This window comes from Protopterus annectens, chromosome 9.part0, assembly GCF_019279795.1.
Source record: "Protopterus annectens isolate FY-2018-M chromosome 9.part0, PAN1.0, whole genome shotgun sequence".
In the NCBI taxonomy this organism is placed as follows: Eukaryota; Metazoa; Chordata; order Ceratodontiformes; family Protopteridae; genus Protopterus; species Protopterus annectens.
This window is the reverse complement of record NC_056743.1, coordinates 203,198,767-203,217,361: the sequence shown is the minus strand read 5'-3', so window position 1 is coordinate 203,217,361 and position 18,595 is coordinate 203,198,767. Positions and strand designations below refer to the sequence as shown.

At 42.8% G+C, this 18,595-nt stretch overlaps 1 protein-coding gene across 1 annotated transcript in view; it reads right to left on the bottom strand.

The window, feature by feature from the left end:
- NUP160 (nucleoporin 160) overlaps positions 1 to 18,595 on the bottom strand; it is a 1,498,284-nt gene that overhangs the window by 1,227,314 nt on the left and 252,375 nt on the right. The window contains exon 7 of the mRNA XM_044082750.1: positions 12,293 to 12,321. Within this exon, the coding sequence (XP_043938685.1) occupies positions 12,293 to 12,321 (29 nt within the window). The remainder of the gene's footprint in view (positions 1 to 12,292; positions 12,322 to 18,595) is intronic.

The following is an 18,595-nucleotide window of genomic DNA, read 5'->3' as shown; positions in this document are numbered from 1 at the left end:
CAAGGAAAAACTCTGCATTGCTAACACCGGATCCAAACATGAACTGGAGAACAGGGTGGTTGTGCAGACAAAAGCCTCTTAAGGGACTGATCCCGAGATGACAATGGTCTCAGAAATTCTCAAGGAAGGGACATAAGGGGTCGAGGTGGTTTCAACAGTGGCTCTGCCAAAGAGGACTCAAGTTCTGTCCAATTACTGCATCCAATAGCACAGTACATTGCATGGATCACTTCCTTTTCTCTTTCTCCTTATACCAATATCTATCTGAAATACTGTCTTTGTCTTTAGTCATCTCTCTCTGTATTTATCGTTTTACTTTGTCCAAACTTTTATAATCCTGTGTTTCTGCTTGGCTAGCTGAGACAGTAAACCATCACTGATAGACCTAACAAACAATCTATACTTAACAGTGGAAAAGGCCTCTCAAAATCAGTTTGTTCTTCTAATCTAAAAGTGCCCTATGTCTAAAGACAAAGCATACTTTACAATCAGTGTTAAGGTGCTCAAACTCAAGACTATAAATACATTGTTCATGTGGATCTTGTGCTGGAATCTTGCTTCTGCACTTCAAATATATTTTAAGACAAGAAGCCTTTTCCATTACTGAAGAGAAACTAATGCCCTTAAGCAGTAACAAAGAAAGGCTTGGGAAGGCCTCTGAGGGAGAGGAAGAGTGCACTAGTGAAAGCAGTGGTAAAATTTATCAGATTATTGATTGATTCAATGGAAGAGAGACAAACAGCAAGGAAAGAACTTCAGAAGAGCAACAAGAGAGAAAATGCAAAGAAAAAGCTACTTATGTTAAACAAGATCATGCTGCTTCAGTGCAGCACTGGAAATCGCATCCATGCAGAAAGGCGGCAAACTGGTTCTGAAAGGTTGCATCAGAGCATAGCATTATGAATGATCGAGTGCTAGAAAAAGCTATGCAAGCTATTTTTGCCAGTTCAGATCTGCCTCAAAGCAGTTCACACACGTCAAGATGGAGAGAGAGGACAACATAGGATTGTGAATTGGTACCGAGACCCCCCAAGTTAAAACCTAGAAACTGCTTGTCCCGCTTTACTACAGGGATGTACAACTGTCCGTCCTTGAGATCTAATGTCACATTAATGGCTCTGGAAGGATCAGAGGAAAGATGGGTTAAATTTTGGGATCATCAATAAAAATATTCAGGCTTGAAAGAACCTTATTTTTATGGGACTAGAAAAAGCTGCAGTAGAATCCTGTTCATTTTTTGATATCCTCTGTATGGCTCCCTTGCTATGATGTTTTACATCTACAGGGACATCAAATGATGCTGATTTTTTAGAAGAAGTGTAATGGCCAAGAACTTAAGATTATATAAATGGTTTCCTTTGAAATTTTAGGTTGTAGCTGTACTGCCCACAAGTTTTGAGTAATGACCTTCCACTGCTTTGCAAAGATGGTCAGCCTGACTAACTTTGTCTTTGATAAAAGAAAGATTAGGAGGGATATGGGGGTTGGAATTTTGATGAGAGAGGGAGATGCTCCCTCTGCTTACCATGGCTCTGAAGGCCTCCAGGTATGCCTTAACTGTCAAGTGTCATCTTTTTCCCCACACTTGCCCTTCCCTTCTTCAGCTGTATTCCTGTCTTTGGAGGAAAGTGTTAGCTTTAAATTTGTGACATATCTAGACAGAGGGAAATGAAAACTGTCTTTGACGGACTGGATAGTTTTCCCCTTCAGATTCTTAAGCACCTTCTCAGCAGGGATGTCCACAAAGAAGTTCTGCATCAATAAGAGTATTACGAAGCTCAACCTTTAAAGACTTAACCTCATTCAAAACATGTAACCAGACATGTCTCCTGACCCACAATCTCACAGCAGCTGCTCTGCATATTGGAGTACCTGGCATACTGAGATAGCACAGATCAATCACTTTCTAATGCCCTTGGCCTCTGTACCCTCTGCCATCTGTCTCAGCTGAATATGGACTGACTCCTGAAATTTTCAGGACTGGCAACTTAGGGCCCTAAAGGCAATGGGGGGGGGGGGGGGATAAGACTTTTTACTTAACCGATTAAGTATCCTAAGTTTCCCTGACATTTACATTCAGATTCCTAGCTGCAGCCACATTAGATCTCTTGCTATAGACATCCCAGCTGGATCAACAGGATTTTTGTTTAAATGTTTGAGAGACATGGATCCTACACAAATTATATGGCTTCCATGGAGCAGGAGAATGGGAATCAAGCTGCCAGGATGCAAAGGCATCATCTGAGACTTCAAACACAAAGTACGGCTAAATGCCTTGGACACAGCAGACCCAGAAACAGTCTGCACCTATTTCAGGCCTGTGAGAACTATGAAGGGTACCATCAAAAAGAAGACCTACAGATGGTAAGGTTTAGGAACTGGAGACCTCCCTATCATAGTTCATACAAGTAACTGACGAGACCTGGCTCACTTAAGTCAACTCCTCCATTTCCTCCTATTCTAAATTTGAAGTGCTTGAATCTCTCTAAGAAGCCTCCCTTTTTCAGTTTACATACAGTACGCAGGGATACAGAAGATTTTTTCAGAGGCTGGCTGCCAACATTTCATATAGTCTATGAAATCAAGGTCCAATTTGAAAAAAAATCACAGGTAGAGATCTTGATGGTAGAGAGATGAAGCCCAGCTAGTTCTGACTGGGGCAAAGCAGTCAGACAATTATTTAGGCTTTAGTGTCTTGGGTCTGCATTTTGTATTGTATGCCTTAAAGCATGGGTGGACTCCCTAACCTCAAAGCTGTCCCCTTCTGCTGGAGAAGTATTGGGGGGATATTGCCCTGCCCTTCACTGACAAATGTTAGCATCAGACCCAAAGGCATGCACAGTGGCTCCAGCAGTTTGGCTCTTCGGGACATGGTGGTGGTGGGGGGGGGGGGGTGCAAAAGTACGTCAGCCTCCTGAATGATTAAGCCAGAAGCGTCAGTCAAACATAAGCACTGAATACAGGGCTACAAATGCACCTCAGACAGCAATACCCTAAAAAGGCTAGGGAGCCTCTCTGACTAAGATGCGGCATCAGCCTCTTGAATTTTTTTTTTTTTTTTACTTCAGTTGCTTTACTTTCTTTTTTGAAGTTGGAGGAAGAACTGGAGGATGTCAAAGTACGCTTAGACCAACAAGGAGATTGTGTGAGGTACTTTTCTAAGGATACTACCTTGCATTTGATTATCTGATGATGGAAATAACAACACTGTGGACAACTCAGCATGATGTGTTCTGAATGCGGCAAAAAAAAAAAAGACATCATTTGAGGAAGTCCCTGTATGGTATTTGCTTCCTACAGATGACCTTTGTACACAACATCTATTAAAAATAAAAAAAAAAAATCCCCAACAATGTACTTGTGTACAAAATCTGGGTTCAGACTGATGCAATGCACCAATGACACAACCTGCTTGCTCAAGATAACTGGAGTCAAGATACATTGACTGTTCCAGTGACTCAGACGGACATGGAGGGGGAAGGTGAAAGCTCTGGCATTTGGGCTACCAGTCATGCCCTTGCAGGCATGACTTCCAAGAGTCAGTATCTCAGTTAATTACCAAGAAAAAAAAATCACATGATCATAGCAATCACATTTCATCCTGTAGCTTGCACTGCAAGCATTATGCCCTGGTCCCGTCCACTTACCATGCCACAGCAATGATCACTTTTATTGTGATAAGCCTAACTTTCCTTTGCATACTTCCTTAGACTTGCTCCCTCAAACTGCCTGCCACTTCTGGCAATCACTAGCAATGTGCGATTGCCAAAATTCTCAGCAACAAAGTCATAGTAATGCATTTGAAGTTACTGCTACAGGGCACCCTACTTTCACATCAATCATGGTAAAATTAAATTTAAAAGGATAAAAAAACACCTGTATTCTCCCATGGGCAACATCCACTAACTACTGCCCACAGATCTATCCAGATATGCTTTATAGAAGAAAAATTAAAACAGCAGGAGAAAACTGTTGCAGACTATCCTAACAGACATATATCTTGGCATTCTCAAGCCATATGACTACAGACGTTCAGGAAAGCGCTACGATCAGTTGTACTTGGCAACAGTTCTCAAATGGTTACACTGAATTGTAATAAGAAACAGGTTAGCTACCCATGTCTTGCTATGGTGTTCATAACAGATAGCATGACCCACCATTTCCAGGTTAAATTTCTCTTTGATTTTAAAGGGAAGCTTTGTGGTAATTACATAACTGGTGCAGTTAATGTACCAGCCAGATCACCATCTCATAAATGTACTTGAATTTTAAATGAGTATTTTGAAACAGCTTCAAACAGATTGTAAAGTAAAGATACTCTAAATTCAAAATACCTTTACATCCATGGTAGCAGTACAATAAATGCTGTGTTATCACGCACATTTAGGAGATGAAACAGTTTTGCCTGAAGGAGACAGTCACCCAAAAGCTATTGTTACGAACAAATGCTAATATTTTAGTTATGAGATTGTCTGCACCTTGCTGTTCTGCTTAAGTTCTGAAAAGAAAAAGAATTTAGGATACATTTCTGCCATAAAGCTGGCTTGTTTGCGAGCCAAGTTGTGCCTCACCATCCCACGGAGCCTAACCAAAATCTTAAAATTTGAAGTTTAACAGAAATTCTAAAGGGAAGCAAAATCTATTTCTAAAAGACTAGAACACAAGAAAATAAAAACTGCTTTAACTGGAAATGGTTTCCTGAAAAAAAATAGGTCCCTCAATCTCTGAATTATGCTAGCACATGGGGAACCCACAGGAGCTAGAGGAATTGTCTTTAAGGTGTGAAGAAAGTACAGTTGTGTACACCTACCATAAATGTAGATGTTAGAGTGTCTTCACTGTTGCAGTCATAACTGTAGGGTGCTCCTACCGGCAGGCAGCCCGAGGTCGGCCAGAATCCCAAAGTTTGGGTCCGGCGTCGGCTGTATAAGCTAGTATCCTGACGTCAGGACGCCTTGGTACATAGCCCTCAGCCGACGCCATCTTCTCCAGCCTTTCTTGCCCTAGATGTCAGAAGCCCCCAACAAATCAAAAATGAATCCAACAAGGAAACACAAATACACCACAAATATGAGAGAAAGAGGGGATAGGAGGGAGGGAAACCCCGACTGCAACAGTGAAGACACTCGAACATCTACATTTATGGTAGGAGTACACAACTGTACTATGTTCTTCGTGTTTCACTGTTGCAGTCATAACTGTAGGGTGGAATCCCAAAGCAGTGTAGAGAGGGAGGAGGCTTTAGATAGAAGAAGGGAGGCAAGAATACCCTGCAAGACAGCAGAGGCAAAGCCTGCCCTAGACTTAGAAAACAAGGGGAGATTGTAGTGCTTGGAAAAAGTATGCACAGAACTCCAAGTGGCAGCTTCCAAGATATCCTTGGTAGGGACTCCTCTGAGGAAAGCAGTAGAAGTAGCAGCTGCTCTAGTAGAATGACTTCTAATGGTCCCTGGAAATTGTTTCCCATGATGAGTGTAACAAAATCTGATTCCATAAGCAATCCATTTGGAAATAGTTTGTTTAGAAATAGGTTTTCCAAGAGAACTGGAAGCAAAGGAAACAAACAATTGGTTAGACTTTCTGAAATCTTTAGTCTTGTCCAAGTAAAATCGTAACTGTCTGTGCACATCCAATGAATGCAAAATCCTTTCCCCTTTATTTTGAGGATTTGGAAAGAAAGTAGGAAGGTGAATTGTCTGATTCAAAGCCACTTTCAAATCACCTTAGGCATGAAAGTAGGATTGGTCCTCAAGGAAACTCTGTCCTGATGGAAAATAAGGTATGGTTCCACAGCCATGAGAGCTTGCAACTCTGAGACCCTTCTGGCAGAGGTCAATGCTAACAAAAGAACAGTCTTCCAGGATAGAAACTTAATATCTGAAGATGCAGCAGGCTCAAAAGGAGGCAAAGTAAGTTTTTCTAAAACATAATTAAGATCCCAGGCAGGGACAGGAGGGGTCCTTGGAGGCCGCAAATTTTTAGCCCCTCTCAAGAACTGCTTCACCAAAGGATGTGAAAAAACAGGAGGATCAGAACTGAAATGCGCAGAGATAGCAGTAGCATGAATCTTAATGGAAGAAAAGGAAAGTCCTTTAGATAAAAGTTCCGAAAGGTAAAGCAAAATAGAGGAGAGATCAGGAACCTGAGGATCAGAGCCTCGGTCCTGCATCCAAATAGAAAACATCTTCCATTTAGAGGCATAAGATTTCCTAGTGCTAGGCCGTCTAGCTTCCAAAAGAACATCCAAAACTTGTTTGGGAAGACTAGAGGAAATCAAATTCCTTTGAAGAGCCAAGCTGCCAAGCAAAGGGTCTTGAGATTGGAATGTAGTAACTGACCCTGATGCTGGGACAGAAGCGAAGGGTTCAGTGGAAGAATCCAAGGAGGCCCCGAGAACAGGAGCTTTAAGGTTGGATACCAAAACTGTCGAGGCCAATTTGGAGCAATCAAGATGAGGAACTTGGGCTTGTCCTGCTTTATCTTCAGTAGTACCCGAGGCAGTAGAGGAAGAGGAGGAAGGCATATGCTGACAGGCTTCTCCAGCTGAAGGACAGGGCATCCACTCTCCATGCTGTTTTGTGGAAGGACCTGGTGCAAAAGCGAGGCAACTGATGATTGAGATGGGATGCAAACAGATCTATCTGGGGACATCCCCAAACTGCAGTAATCCTGTTGAACAAGTTGGTGTCTAGCATCCATTCGTGAGGATCTGAAATGTTTCTGCTCAGGCTGTCTGCCAAGAGATTCTGTTTCCCTGGAATGAATTGAGCCTGGAGATGCAGATTCAAATTTAGAGCTGTGTCCCATAAACCCATAGCTAGTCTGCAAAGGGGGTATGAATGAGAACCCCCCTGCTTGTTGATGTACCACATGACCGTGGTGTTGTCTGTGCGAATTAGCAGAGGCCCTGGTTGTAAAAGGTTTTTGAAGGCTAAAAGGGCATTTTGAACTGCCAACATTTCCTTCAGATTGATGTGCCAGTGAAGATGGTCCTTTGTCCAGGTTCCCTGCTGGCAATTGTCTAGAAAGTGCGCTCCCCAAGCATAATCCGAGGCATCCGTGGTTAGGATTTGAGTAGGCTGAGGGAGACGAAAAGGTTTTCCTTCGTTTAACGTGCATGCCCTGGACCACCAGAGGAACTCCTTCTGGAGGCAGGGGATCAGAGGAATCAGAATATCCAGATCGTGGTAGTGCTGTGACCATACACTTTTCAGATACCATTGAAGCTTTCTCATGTGAAGCCTTGCGTTTGGAATCAACAGAATGCAGGAAGCCATGTAGCCCAGAGCCTGCAGGAATTTCCTTGCAGTGAGCTGAGATAGAGTTGCCAAGGTGTTGAAAGTAGAAGCCAGCTGAGTTTGTTTTTCTGGAGTGAGACAGGCCCTTTGTAAGGTTGTATCTAAGAGGGCTCCCAAGAATACCTTTTGTTGAGAAGGGATCAAATGTGACTTTTTTATGTTCACTGAGAATCCCAGTAGTAGGAGAAGACGTTGAACAAAGTCCAGATGTTGAAGCAGAAGAGCTTTGCTGTCTGCCTGAATAAGGCAGTCGTCCAAATAGGGGTAAATCTGGATCCCCTGAAGTCTGCAGTAAGCCACTACTGGTGCCAGGCACTTGGTGAAGACTCTGGGCGCAGTAGATAAACCAAAGGGCAGAACAGAGAACTGAAAGTGCCTCGAACCTGCCTTGAACCTGAGGAATTTCCTGCGTTCTTGTCTGATAGAGATATGCAAATAGGCTTCCTTTAAGTCCAATGTCACCATCCAGGCATCCTGAGAGAGCATTGGAATTAGCTGTTGCAGAGTAAGCATCTTGAACTTTGGAATTTCCAAAAAGGTGTTTAACACAGAAAGGTCCAGAATAGGTCTCCATGAGTTTTGTTTTCTGGGAACCAGAAACAGCCTTGAATAAAACCCTTTTCCCATTTCCGAGAGTGGGACAGGCTTTATGGCTCTCATGGCCAGAAGAGCATCCACTTGAGTTAAGGCCTCTGACCATTGAAGTTTTGGCAGATCTGGCCAACCGTGAGTCCTTGGCAAAGTGTGAAAGTGGAACTTGTAACCTTTTAAAATCACGTCCAATACCCATCTGTCCTGGGTATCTGAGTCCAATTTCTGTAAAAAAGAGACAGTTTTCCTCCGAGAGGGGCGTCCAGGTAAAGGGGTCCTGAAACCCAACCGAGAGAGTCATTGAGTTTGCTTTCTTTGAGATTGGGATCTGTCTTCTCCCCTCCTAGGTGAAGAAGCAGTCCATTGTCTAGATCTGTAAGAGGTCTGGCCTTGACCACGACCTCTGGAACGTCTATATCTTCCCCTTTGAGGCCTGTCAGACGTGGGAAAGGACCAATTTTTAGAGGGCCAATTCCTGGAAAATCTAGGAGGCTGAACCTGCAAGAAATCTTTTACAGTCTGCATGGACTTTGCCTTTTCTTCCATCTTTTTAATAACTTCCTCAGCCTTAGAACCAAAAAGAACATCCTGTTGAACAGGGGCATCTAATAACTTAGCCTTAACCTGTTCAGGTAAACTTTGTTCACGAAGCCAGGCATGTCTCCTAATCACAGTACCAGAGGCAGCAGCCCTGCAGGAAGCATCCAAAGCATCAAAACCACAATGTAAGCTATGCTTGTTAACCTGTTCAGTAGCATGCAAAACATCCTGAAGTTCCTTATCCTCTGCACAAGCAGGAAGGGAAGCAAGCTTTTGCTTTAAAACAGACAAAAGAAATTGCTGATATTTAAACGTATGAAACTGGCAATTTAAAGCCCTTACAGGGTAGCAGAAGTATATACCTTTTTTCCCCACCTGTCTAAAGCACGAGAATCCTTCTCAGAGGGAATAGGATTTTTAGAAGTAGCAACCTTAGCAGCCTTAGAGCCCTGAGAAATAGTTTCAGGATCTGCAGAAGGGTTTTTAAATAAAAATAAATGAGAGTCAGGAACCCTATAAAATCTATCAGGCTTAGAAGGAGCAGGAGGCATGGAATCAGGATTCAAATTAGCCTCAGAAAAAGCATCATCTACAATGTCCAAGACAGGAGGGATAGCTAAAGGCCTATGCTGAGGAAGAAGAAGAAATTCTCTAAGCCTCTTTTTGGAAGCAGAATATTCCTGTCCTTCCCAATGAAAATGTTCCCTCATCTCATGCAAGGTTTCCCCAAAAGAAAAATCCTCAGGCGGAGAGGCCGAGGGCAAAGAATCCTCAGCATCCGAATCCTCATAAGGGGGAAAGGAATAGTCCTGATCAGAGGAAGAAACAGAAGATACAGAAGCCTGGTCAGAGGAATCCAGAGTAACATCCTGTCGAGGCCTTTTTTCAGGAGGGGGGTGAGAACCCCTAATCATTGTAAGCAAATCTTCAGCCATCCTCAATAATTGTTTTTGTGTCTTGGGAGTGGAATCAGAAGCAGCTTGAGCTGGAACTTTAGACTTAGTAGGAGTCTTTGTCTTTGCCTTTGAAATAGTGATGTGAGTAGGCCTGAAAACCCCCTCAGAAGCCGGTACCTGCACAGCGGTTCCGGACCCATCTGAAGGAGCGACGTCCGAAGGTCCTGCAGCAGTTAAAATAGTGGGCCTCGATGGCTCCCCATGGGAGTCCGTATCGGCCATCGGTTCAGAAGTGGCGGACAGGGGCTGCAAAAGTGCCTCACTGACGACAGCCGAACCGGACGCTGGCTCCAGCTGCAACGAGTCCTGTTTGGACCTCGGAGGCCTGTCTTTGTCTTTGCGCTTCTTTTGAACTCCAGTAGTGTCCGACGACATTCTATAATTGAAGCGTCTGCCAAAATAATTTAAAGCCCAATCGTACCTGCGCTTGATAGTACAAGAGTTGAACCTGGCACAGAACAGACAACAAGAAACGTCGTGGTCAGGGCCTAAGCAAGGTAGACAGTAAGAGTGGAAATCTTTATGAGGTATTTGTTTCCCACATGCTATACAATTATTAACTTTTTCTGACATCGGAGGAACAAGAAAAAGATTCCCCAACGGGGTACTTAGCTTAGAGAAGAGAAGTAACAACTTTGGACCGACAACAACCAAATACGCTGTTCGAAAATCGCCAACCAACGTTTTGCGAGCTGCTTTCCACCGCACGGCAAGAAAGACTGGAGAAGATGGCGTCGGCTGAGGGCTATGTACCAAGGCGTCCTGACGTCAGGATACTAGCTTATACAGCCGATGCCGGACCCAGACTTTGGGATTCTGGCCGACCTCGGGCTGCCTGCCGGCAGGAGCACCCTACAGTTATGACTGCAACAGTGAAACACGAAGAACATCCACCAAAGTGTTAAAAAAAAAAAAAAAAAAAAAAAAAAAGGATATATGCAAAAGTCATGAAACTTGGTGGCATTGTATTGTTTGATTTCATGTGCGCTGGTTAAATGTATCATTACCGTGTACACTGCTATCAAAGATCAGTCAAAGAAAGATTATCTGATGCTGAAGCTACTGAAGAAGAAATAAAGGATAAAAATCACAGAAATAGATCATCAAGCAAGGAAAAAATATACAAGGTTGATAAATATTCCCAAAAAAGTAGAAGGGAAAAAAAAGGCTGCCTTCAGTGTATTAAGCAGTTGTGTGCCTGGACAGAAATATCTGATGAAAAAGTCTTAATATAGAAGACAGTCTAATCTCGTCATACCACCTTCACTTTCCTTAAAATTCCACAGACTAATAGTGGTTACATTTCAAAATCTACTTGCTGAAGCAACAAATCCTAGCAAAACTTGGGAGAAAAGAGAAACTTTTAATAATTCAGATAAAGAAGCTTGTACAGTCAAAGGCTATTCAACTGTTATGAGGATGAAAAGAAATATATTCCAATCTTCTGTGCAAAAAAAAAAAAATAATAATAATAATTTACAGTATACACTGCTATACTCTACTGTGCTTAAGATTTTCTTGCATTCAAAAACCTTCTTGGGCTCGAGCAAGCCCTGAGACAGCCACTTATATTCAAAAGCTCAATTCGGCAATATTACATTATTGGGATGAGAGAGAGAGAGAAAATACTACTTTGCAAGGCAAGAGGGTGGGAGTGGGGGCGAATCCCGATAAAGCAGTTCCCAGTAATTAAAAAGAAACGAAAAACAGATACACAGCTAGCTACAAAAAAACAAGAGATTCCTTAATGGCATCTCATAACATGGCTATTGCTACAGCTGAAGAGCCTGCAGAAAATCCTTCGCTGGACTTGACCTTGTGGAAATATGATAAGCAGATAGTAATTGCTTATACGACACTCAGTTAACAGAAAAAGGTTAAAGTTTCTTCTTAAGGGTAATGCTTTGAATGTATTTCAAACCATAATATGATCAAGTTCTTTGCAAATTTCGAAGAAAGAAGCCCTAATTTTTAAATGCTTATGATAAACTGCTTTCCTGATTTAGTGTGTCAGCTCTTTACTTTTACTATCTTTTTGTACCGTAAGAAAAACACTTATGTACTCTAAGTAACATGAACATGAGGTGGGTTTTATTTATGTTCATTTGTTGTGCTAAGGCGTTGAAATTGTCCTACAATAAGTCATTAAAGCTCACCTGTTCCCTTTATCTCAGGAAATTACTAGTGGGTTGCTAAATGTTTGTATGCTTCCAAATCTGTGGCCTCCAGGTAGGGTGGCCATAATAAGTTATCATATTTATAAAGGAAGAAAGCCTTCCCTGGGCAGCAGGACTGGTGGGAAAAAACTATTGATAGGTTGAAACAGTAAATTCCAACCTACATTATTTGATTGCACTGGGGCAAAGCTTGCTAGGATCCGTTTTCCACTTCTAAATAATGGAACAAAATAATGATCGCATGATAAGATACTACCAGAGTTTTATCATTACTATTCAAATTGCAAGGTATTGCTAGACTGTTTTTTTAACTAAGGGAGATGCTTCTCAATTTAAAATAGATAAATTACACGTCAATGCAATCTGTTTTTGAGCAACTAAAAAGGGTGCTTAATATATTAAACACAAAGATATGAAGTTATAATTTCCAAGGTTTCTGTGATGTGCTGGCCATGCAAATACTCAATATTATGTCTAGGAAGATGTTATAAGAGAAGGCCTCTGGCTATCTAAGTTCGCAGATGACTGCAAACTAGGAGCCATAGTCAAGTCCCCAAATGATGTGAACATCCTACAGAAGGGCCTCTCTGAGACAGATGCCTGGTGTCAGAGCCATGGCCTCAAGCTCAATGCCAAAAAGTGCAGTGTCATTCCCTTTGGTAAAAACTCTGTACCCATGAACTACCACATAGGCAGCAATCTACTTAACACCGAATGCTTGATAAAAGACCTTGGGACCCAGGTGGACAGTAGTCTCTCCTTTGATAGTCACATCGCCACAGTAGTCAGGAAGTCCTTCTACGTGGCACACCTCATCATAAAAGGGTCCTCATCCAGGAAAAAAAGAGGTCATCATTCCCCTCTACTCGACACTCATTAGACCCACTATAGAGTACAACGCCCCTTTTGGAATGTACCTCAAGACCTCTGCAGCAGCTGGAAAGGCCACAGAATTACCTCACAAAGAGGATTACTGGATTCAAACAAATGCCCTACAATGACCGCCTCAAAAAACTCCAGCTTTACTCCGTAGCATATAGCCTACTCAGAGGTGATCGCTGCCTAACATATAAAGCTATGTCAAACCCAGAGCTGTTGGACATGCTACACTTGAAAGAAATCCAAATCCCTCCGAGCTACATGCTCTAGGGAACTAAACCTTGTCACCACAATGAACAGGACATGCTCGAGGAATAGATTCCTATCCCAGAGACTTCCCATACTCTGAACAGGCTACCCATCTATGTCAAGCAAAGTTCTTCATTAGCACTCTTCAAGAAAAATCTTGGATGAGTGGATGGGAAATTGGAAATACACCCCGGGGATCACTTCTGTCTCTCTGCTCGACAGTGGCACAGGAAAATAACTTTCTTGGGTGGCGTAAGCTAGGGAACCTTGCTGGCTAGGCTTACACAGGCCCTTGGGCTGATAGCCTAGTAACTACCTATGAACCTAAGAGCCAACTTGTGTGTATAGTTAACATTTCTTGTTTTCATGTATTTGTTAATCTATATAAACAGAAAATTATTAGTGTGCTAGTTTTTATAAGGCTCTTTACACAAGGTCCAAGAAAGGCAAAATCATCTAAATCCAATTATCACACAACTCAGATTAAAAGGGAAAGTATGCTGGCCAAAATGTTTGATACATGTGATACATCTGTAATACACAAGCATAATGACTACTAACACACGGTCAAGAATGTTAATGATCTCACAGATCACCAGAAGTTAGGTAAAAGTTATAATGTACTTCATAATAGGTCATCCCCAGATAATACTGCTAAGAAAAATTATCAGCCCGAGAACATGATTAGAGGATTTAAAGAGGAATACAAAGCAGAATTTTCAGGAGCGAAGAAAATGTGGTATCATCTGAACTGAGAAGGGAACCCTATAACCACTGAAGAACACACAGTGGACTTGTAGGGGAGACAAGCTGTCTTGAAAGATATGTGGCTAGGAAAAGTACAGTTGTGTACACTTAACATAAATTTAGATGTTCCAGTGTACTCACTGTTGCAGTCATTACATTTGGGTAATCTGCTGGCAGGCTGCCCTCAGTCGGACTGATTAACAAAGTCTTGTGCCCTGTGTCGGTTGCTGTCCCTTCTTCCATGATGTCAAGTCGTCAGGGGTATAAAACATGCAGCCGATGCCATTTTCTTGCCCCAGATGTCAGGTGCCCCCCAAATGGGGAGCAAATAAAATTATAAACCCAAAAATATACCTCCAACCAAAAGCAAATACACCAAAAAGGCATTTAAGCATAGTAAAAGAAAGTAGAGGTATAGGAAGAGAAAAACAGGGGGCTGTAAGGAGGGTAACCAGGACTGCAACAGTGAATACACTCGAACAAGTACATTTATGGTAAGTGTACACAAATGTACTATGTTCTTTGTGTTTCACTGTTGCAGTCATTACATTTGGGTAGATTTCCAAAGCTATGGTTGGGAGGATGGATTTATACAGCATTAGGACCAGCTATAAGGCCCTGCAAGACAGCACTGGCAAAGCCAGCTCTGGATTTAGAGAAAATTGGTAAATGATAATGCTTGGTGAAAGTATGTACTGAACTCCAAATAGCAGCTTCTAGAATATCCGTGGTAGGAACACCTCTGAGAAAGGCTACAGAAGTAGATGCAGCCCTGGTGGAATGAGATCTGATCCCCTGGGGGATAGGTTTTCCATGGTGCTTATAGCAGAAATTAATGCAATGACTTATCCATTTAGAAATGGCTTGTTTTGAAATAGACTTCCCCTCTGCCCCAGCAGCAAATGACACTAGCAATTGTTCAGCTTTTCTTCGAAATTTAGTTCTGTCCAAATAGAACCTAAGTTGTCTGTGCACATCCAAGGAATGCAGAATCCGTTCCCATTTGTCCTGTGGATTGGGACAGAAGGTTGGCAAATGAATGGACTGGTTAAGAGCCACACTGGAAACCACTTTGGGCATGAAGGATGGATTGGTCCTCAGAGATACCCTGTCCGCATGAAAGATGATGAAAGGCTCCACTACCATAAGGGCCTGTAATTCAGATATCCTTCTAACTGAAGTAATTGCTAATAGGAAGGCTGTTTTCCAAGAAAGAAATGTTAAGTTTGCAGTAGCAGATGGCTCAAAAGTAGGTAAAGTGAGCTTTTCCAAAACAAAGTTAAGGTCCCAGGCAGGGGTAGGAGCTCTCCTGGGTGGTCTCAAGTTCTTTGCCCCTCCGACATACTGTTTGAGCAGGGGATGAGAAAAGAGGGGTGGTTCTGTGTTAATAGTGAGCTGAAATAGCTGAAGCGTGGATTTTAATAGAGGAAAAAGACAGGCCCTTGTGAAGCATCTCAGTTCAGTACTGCAAAATCTGAGGTAAATTGGGCGCTGCTGTGCTCATCCCTAAAGATTAGTTCCAGGCACAGAATCTTTTCCATTTGTCAGCATAAGATTTTCTAGTACTAGGTCTTCTCGCCTCCAACATGACATCCATCACAGGATTGCTGAGGGATGCTAAGGGTGAATTTAAGTGATTAGCCAAGCTGCAAGGTTCAATGTTGAGGGTGCAGAATTTGGTTCTCCTGCCGAGACAGTAAGGAAGGTGTTTGAGGCAGCTGCCATGGAGATATTTGTGACACACTGAGCAGGAGTGGGTACCAGTGTTGGCGTGGCCAGTCTGGAGCAATCAAAATCATTTTTGGTTTGTCCTGTTTGAATTTTAGCAGAACTTGGGAGAGCAGAGGCAGAGGGGGAAAGGTGTAGACTGATAGGTTTTTCCTGCTGAAGGACAGAGCATCCACTTTCCAGGCTTTTATGTGAGGAGTTCTTGTGCAAAATTTGTCCAAATGGTAGTTCTGGGGGGAGGCAAATGGATCTATGCCTGGGCTCCCCCATTTGCTTGTCAACATGTTGAAAATCCGTGGTTCCAGTTTCCACTTGTGTGGGTCCATGAGATTTCTGCTTAGTCCATCTGCCAGTGTATTCAGTTTTCCTGGCAGGAATTGAGCTGGTAGTTGCACTTGGTAGCTCAAGGCCATGTTCCACAATGCCATGGCTAGTCTGCAGAGGGGGTAGGAATGTGTACCCCCCCTGCTCGTTTATGTACCACATAATCGTGGTGTTGTCCGTCTTTACCATTAGTTGTCCGAGATGAATGTAGTCCTTTAAGGCTGTCAGAGTATTCTGTACAGCTAACATTTCTTTTTGATTGATATGTAGGTGCATTTGATATGGGCTTCATTTGCCCTGAATGCACTTCCCTGCCAGGTGAGCCCCACATACACAGTCTGACGAGTCTGTAATTAGGGTTTGGGCAGTAGGGGGTAGTGTGAATGGCAGTCCCTTGTTTTGGTGGCAGGCCTCTGCCCACCACAGGAACTCCAGGCATAGGCAAGGTATGATAGGAATCATTGTTTCCAGGCTGTGACCATGTTGACTCCATAGACTTTTTAAGTACCACTGAAGTTTCCTCATATGCAGTCTTGCAAATGGAATTAGAAGAATGCAGGAGACCATGAACACCAAGGCTTGCAGTACTTGTCTTGCAGATATAGCAGGGTTTTTGTGGCCACTTGTTTGAAGTAAGTTACCAAATGAATTTGCTTTTCTGGCATAAGGAAAGCCATCTGGGCAGTTGTAATCAAGCTTGCACCCAGGAATGTAATCTGTTGAGAGGGTACCAGCTGTGACTTCTTTTCGTTTATGGTGTACCCTAGACAAGTTAGAACCCTTTTTTCAAACGCCAGATGATTTATAAGGATGGCCTGATTTTCTGCCTGAATTAGACAATCATCCAGGTATGGATATATTTGAATATTTCTTTGTTAGCAAAATGCAATTACAGGAGCCAGGTACTTTGTGAATACCCTGGGCGCAGTAGACAAGCCAAAGGGCAGTGCAGAGAACTGATAATGCAAGTAGCCTGCTTTGAAGCGTAGGTACCTTCTGCAAGATTCCCTGATTGGGATATGCAGGTAAGCTTCTTTTAAATCTAGTTGCCAACCAGGCATCTCTGCCTAACATAGGAAGTAACTAGTGAAGAGTCAGCATCTTGAATTTTGGAATCTCAGAAAGGTGTTTAGAGTGGACAGGTCCAGAATTGGACACTATGATTTGTCTTTTCTGGGTACCAGGAAAAGCCTGGAATAAAAACCTTGTCCCTTTTCCTCTTCTAGTACCGGTTGGGCAGGTCTGGCCACCCGTTTGGTGTTGGCAATGTGTGGAAATGAAATCTGTATCCCTGAGGCACTATATTTAAAACCCATTTGTCCTGGGTTAGGAGTTCCCAGTTTTTTGCATGAAGAGCAATCTTTCCCCTCAAAAAGGCGACTGAAAGTTAAGTGCTTGGCAGTTTTAAAGGAAAGTCATTGAGACTGTTTAACATAGGGGGGTTGTCTTGTTATTTACAGATTTGGAAGTGGAGGCCCCCCATTGCTTAGTTCTTAGAGTCCCTTGGGACTGAAACCTGGTGCTTTTGGTGTGTCTGGGTTTGGCTGGAGTGGATCTGGAAGGAGCTGGAAAGGACCAATTCTTAGTAGGCCAGTGCCTACTAAATCTTGGAGGTTGCACTTGTAAGAAATCCTTTACAGTTTGCATAGACATAGCTTTATCTTCCATCTTTTTTAGAACTTCTTCAGCCTTACTGCCAAACAGGCGGTCCTGATTTAAAGGAGCATCCAACAATTTTGCTTTAACATCATCAGGCAGAGATTGCTACTTAAGTCAAGTATGCCTTCTAAGCACAGACCCAGTAACAGCAGCCCTGCAAGAGGCCTCTAAAGAATCAAAACCACATTGCAAAGTATGTTTTCCAACATGTTCAGCAGAATGCAATAAATCCTGTAAATCTTTATTTTCCACAGAGTCAGAAATCAACATCATTTTCTGTTTAAGCAGTCCCATAATATGCTGTTGATATTTTAGCATATGAAATTGGCAGTTTAAAGCCATGATTGCCAAAGATGCAGAAGTATAAACCTTTTTACCCCATCTATCCAGTGCTATGGGAGTCTCTATCAGAAGGGGTAGGATTTTTAGCAGTAGAAGCTTTAATGCCCTTGGTCCCCTGAGAAATGGTTTCTGGATCCGCAACAGGATTTTTGAAAAGGAACTTGTGGGACTTGGGAACCCTGTTGTATCTGTCAGGTTTACTAGGAGCCGGAGGCAGGTTATCAGGGGCCATACTGGATTCGGAAAACACATCATCAACAATGTCTATTACAAGAGGTACAGCCAAAGGCCTATGCTGAGGTAGAAGGAAATCCCCAAGCCTTTTTTTCGATTCAGAAAATTCCTGACTTTCCCAGTGGAAATGCTCCCTTAAAGGTATGTAAAGTTTCCCCAAAAGAAAAGTCCTCAGGAGGGGAAGCGGAGGGAATGGAATCCTCTGCATCAGAATCCTCATAAGTAGGTATGGACAAATCCAGGTCATTAGAAGAATTAGAAGAAACAGAGTCCTGATTAAAGATTCATAGTCAAGCTCAGTCCTAGGCCTCTTTGAAGGCGGGGGGTTGACTACCCTCCGATTAGAGTAATAAGATCTTCAGCCATTTTGATCATTTGTTTCTTAGGCATAGGGGCCTGAACATGTGGCCAGGGCATCGTTTTTTTTAGACATAGATCAAGATTTAGGCCTTAGAGTAGAAGGTGGAGTCTGTTTAATATGCAAGCCTGTAGGCCTGAATACACCCTCAGAAGCCGGTGCCTGCACAGTGGCTCCGGACCCATCCAAAGTAGAGACATCCGCGGGATCCATACATGAAGCATCTCGCGGCATACCGGAGTCCGAATGGGTCTCAGTAGAGGCCTGCGAGTCCGAAGTAGCAGGTATCAAGGGTTGCGAAAGCGCCTCACTGAGTACCGGCAAACTGGCAACTGGCTTAGGAGAAGCATTGCCGGCAGTTTTGGACCTAGACGGCCTGTCTCTGTCTTTTTCTTTGCGTTTTTTTGGAATTCCGGAAGTTGGATGGCCAACGGACATCATTTCTGGATAATTAAACAGAGAACCGAAATATTTAAAGGCAGAAATGTACAGATGACGGATAGTGCGCTGATT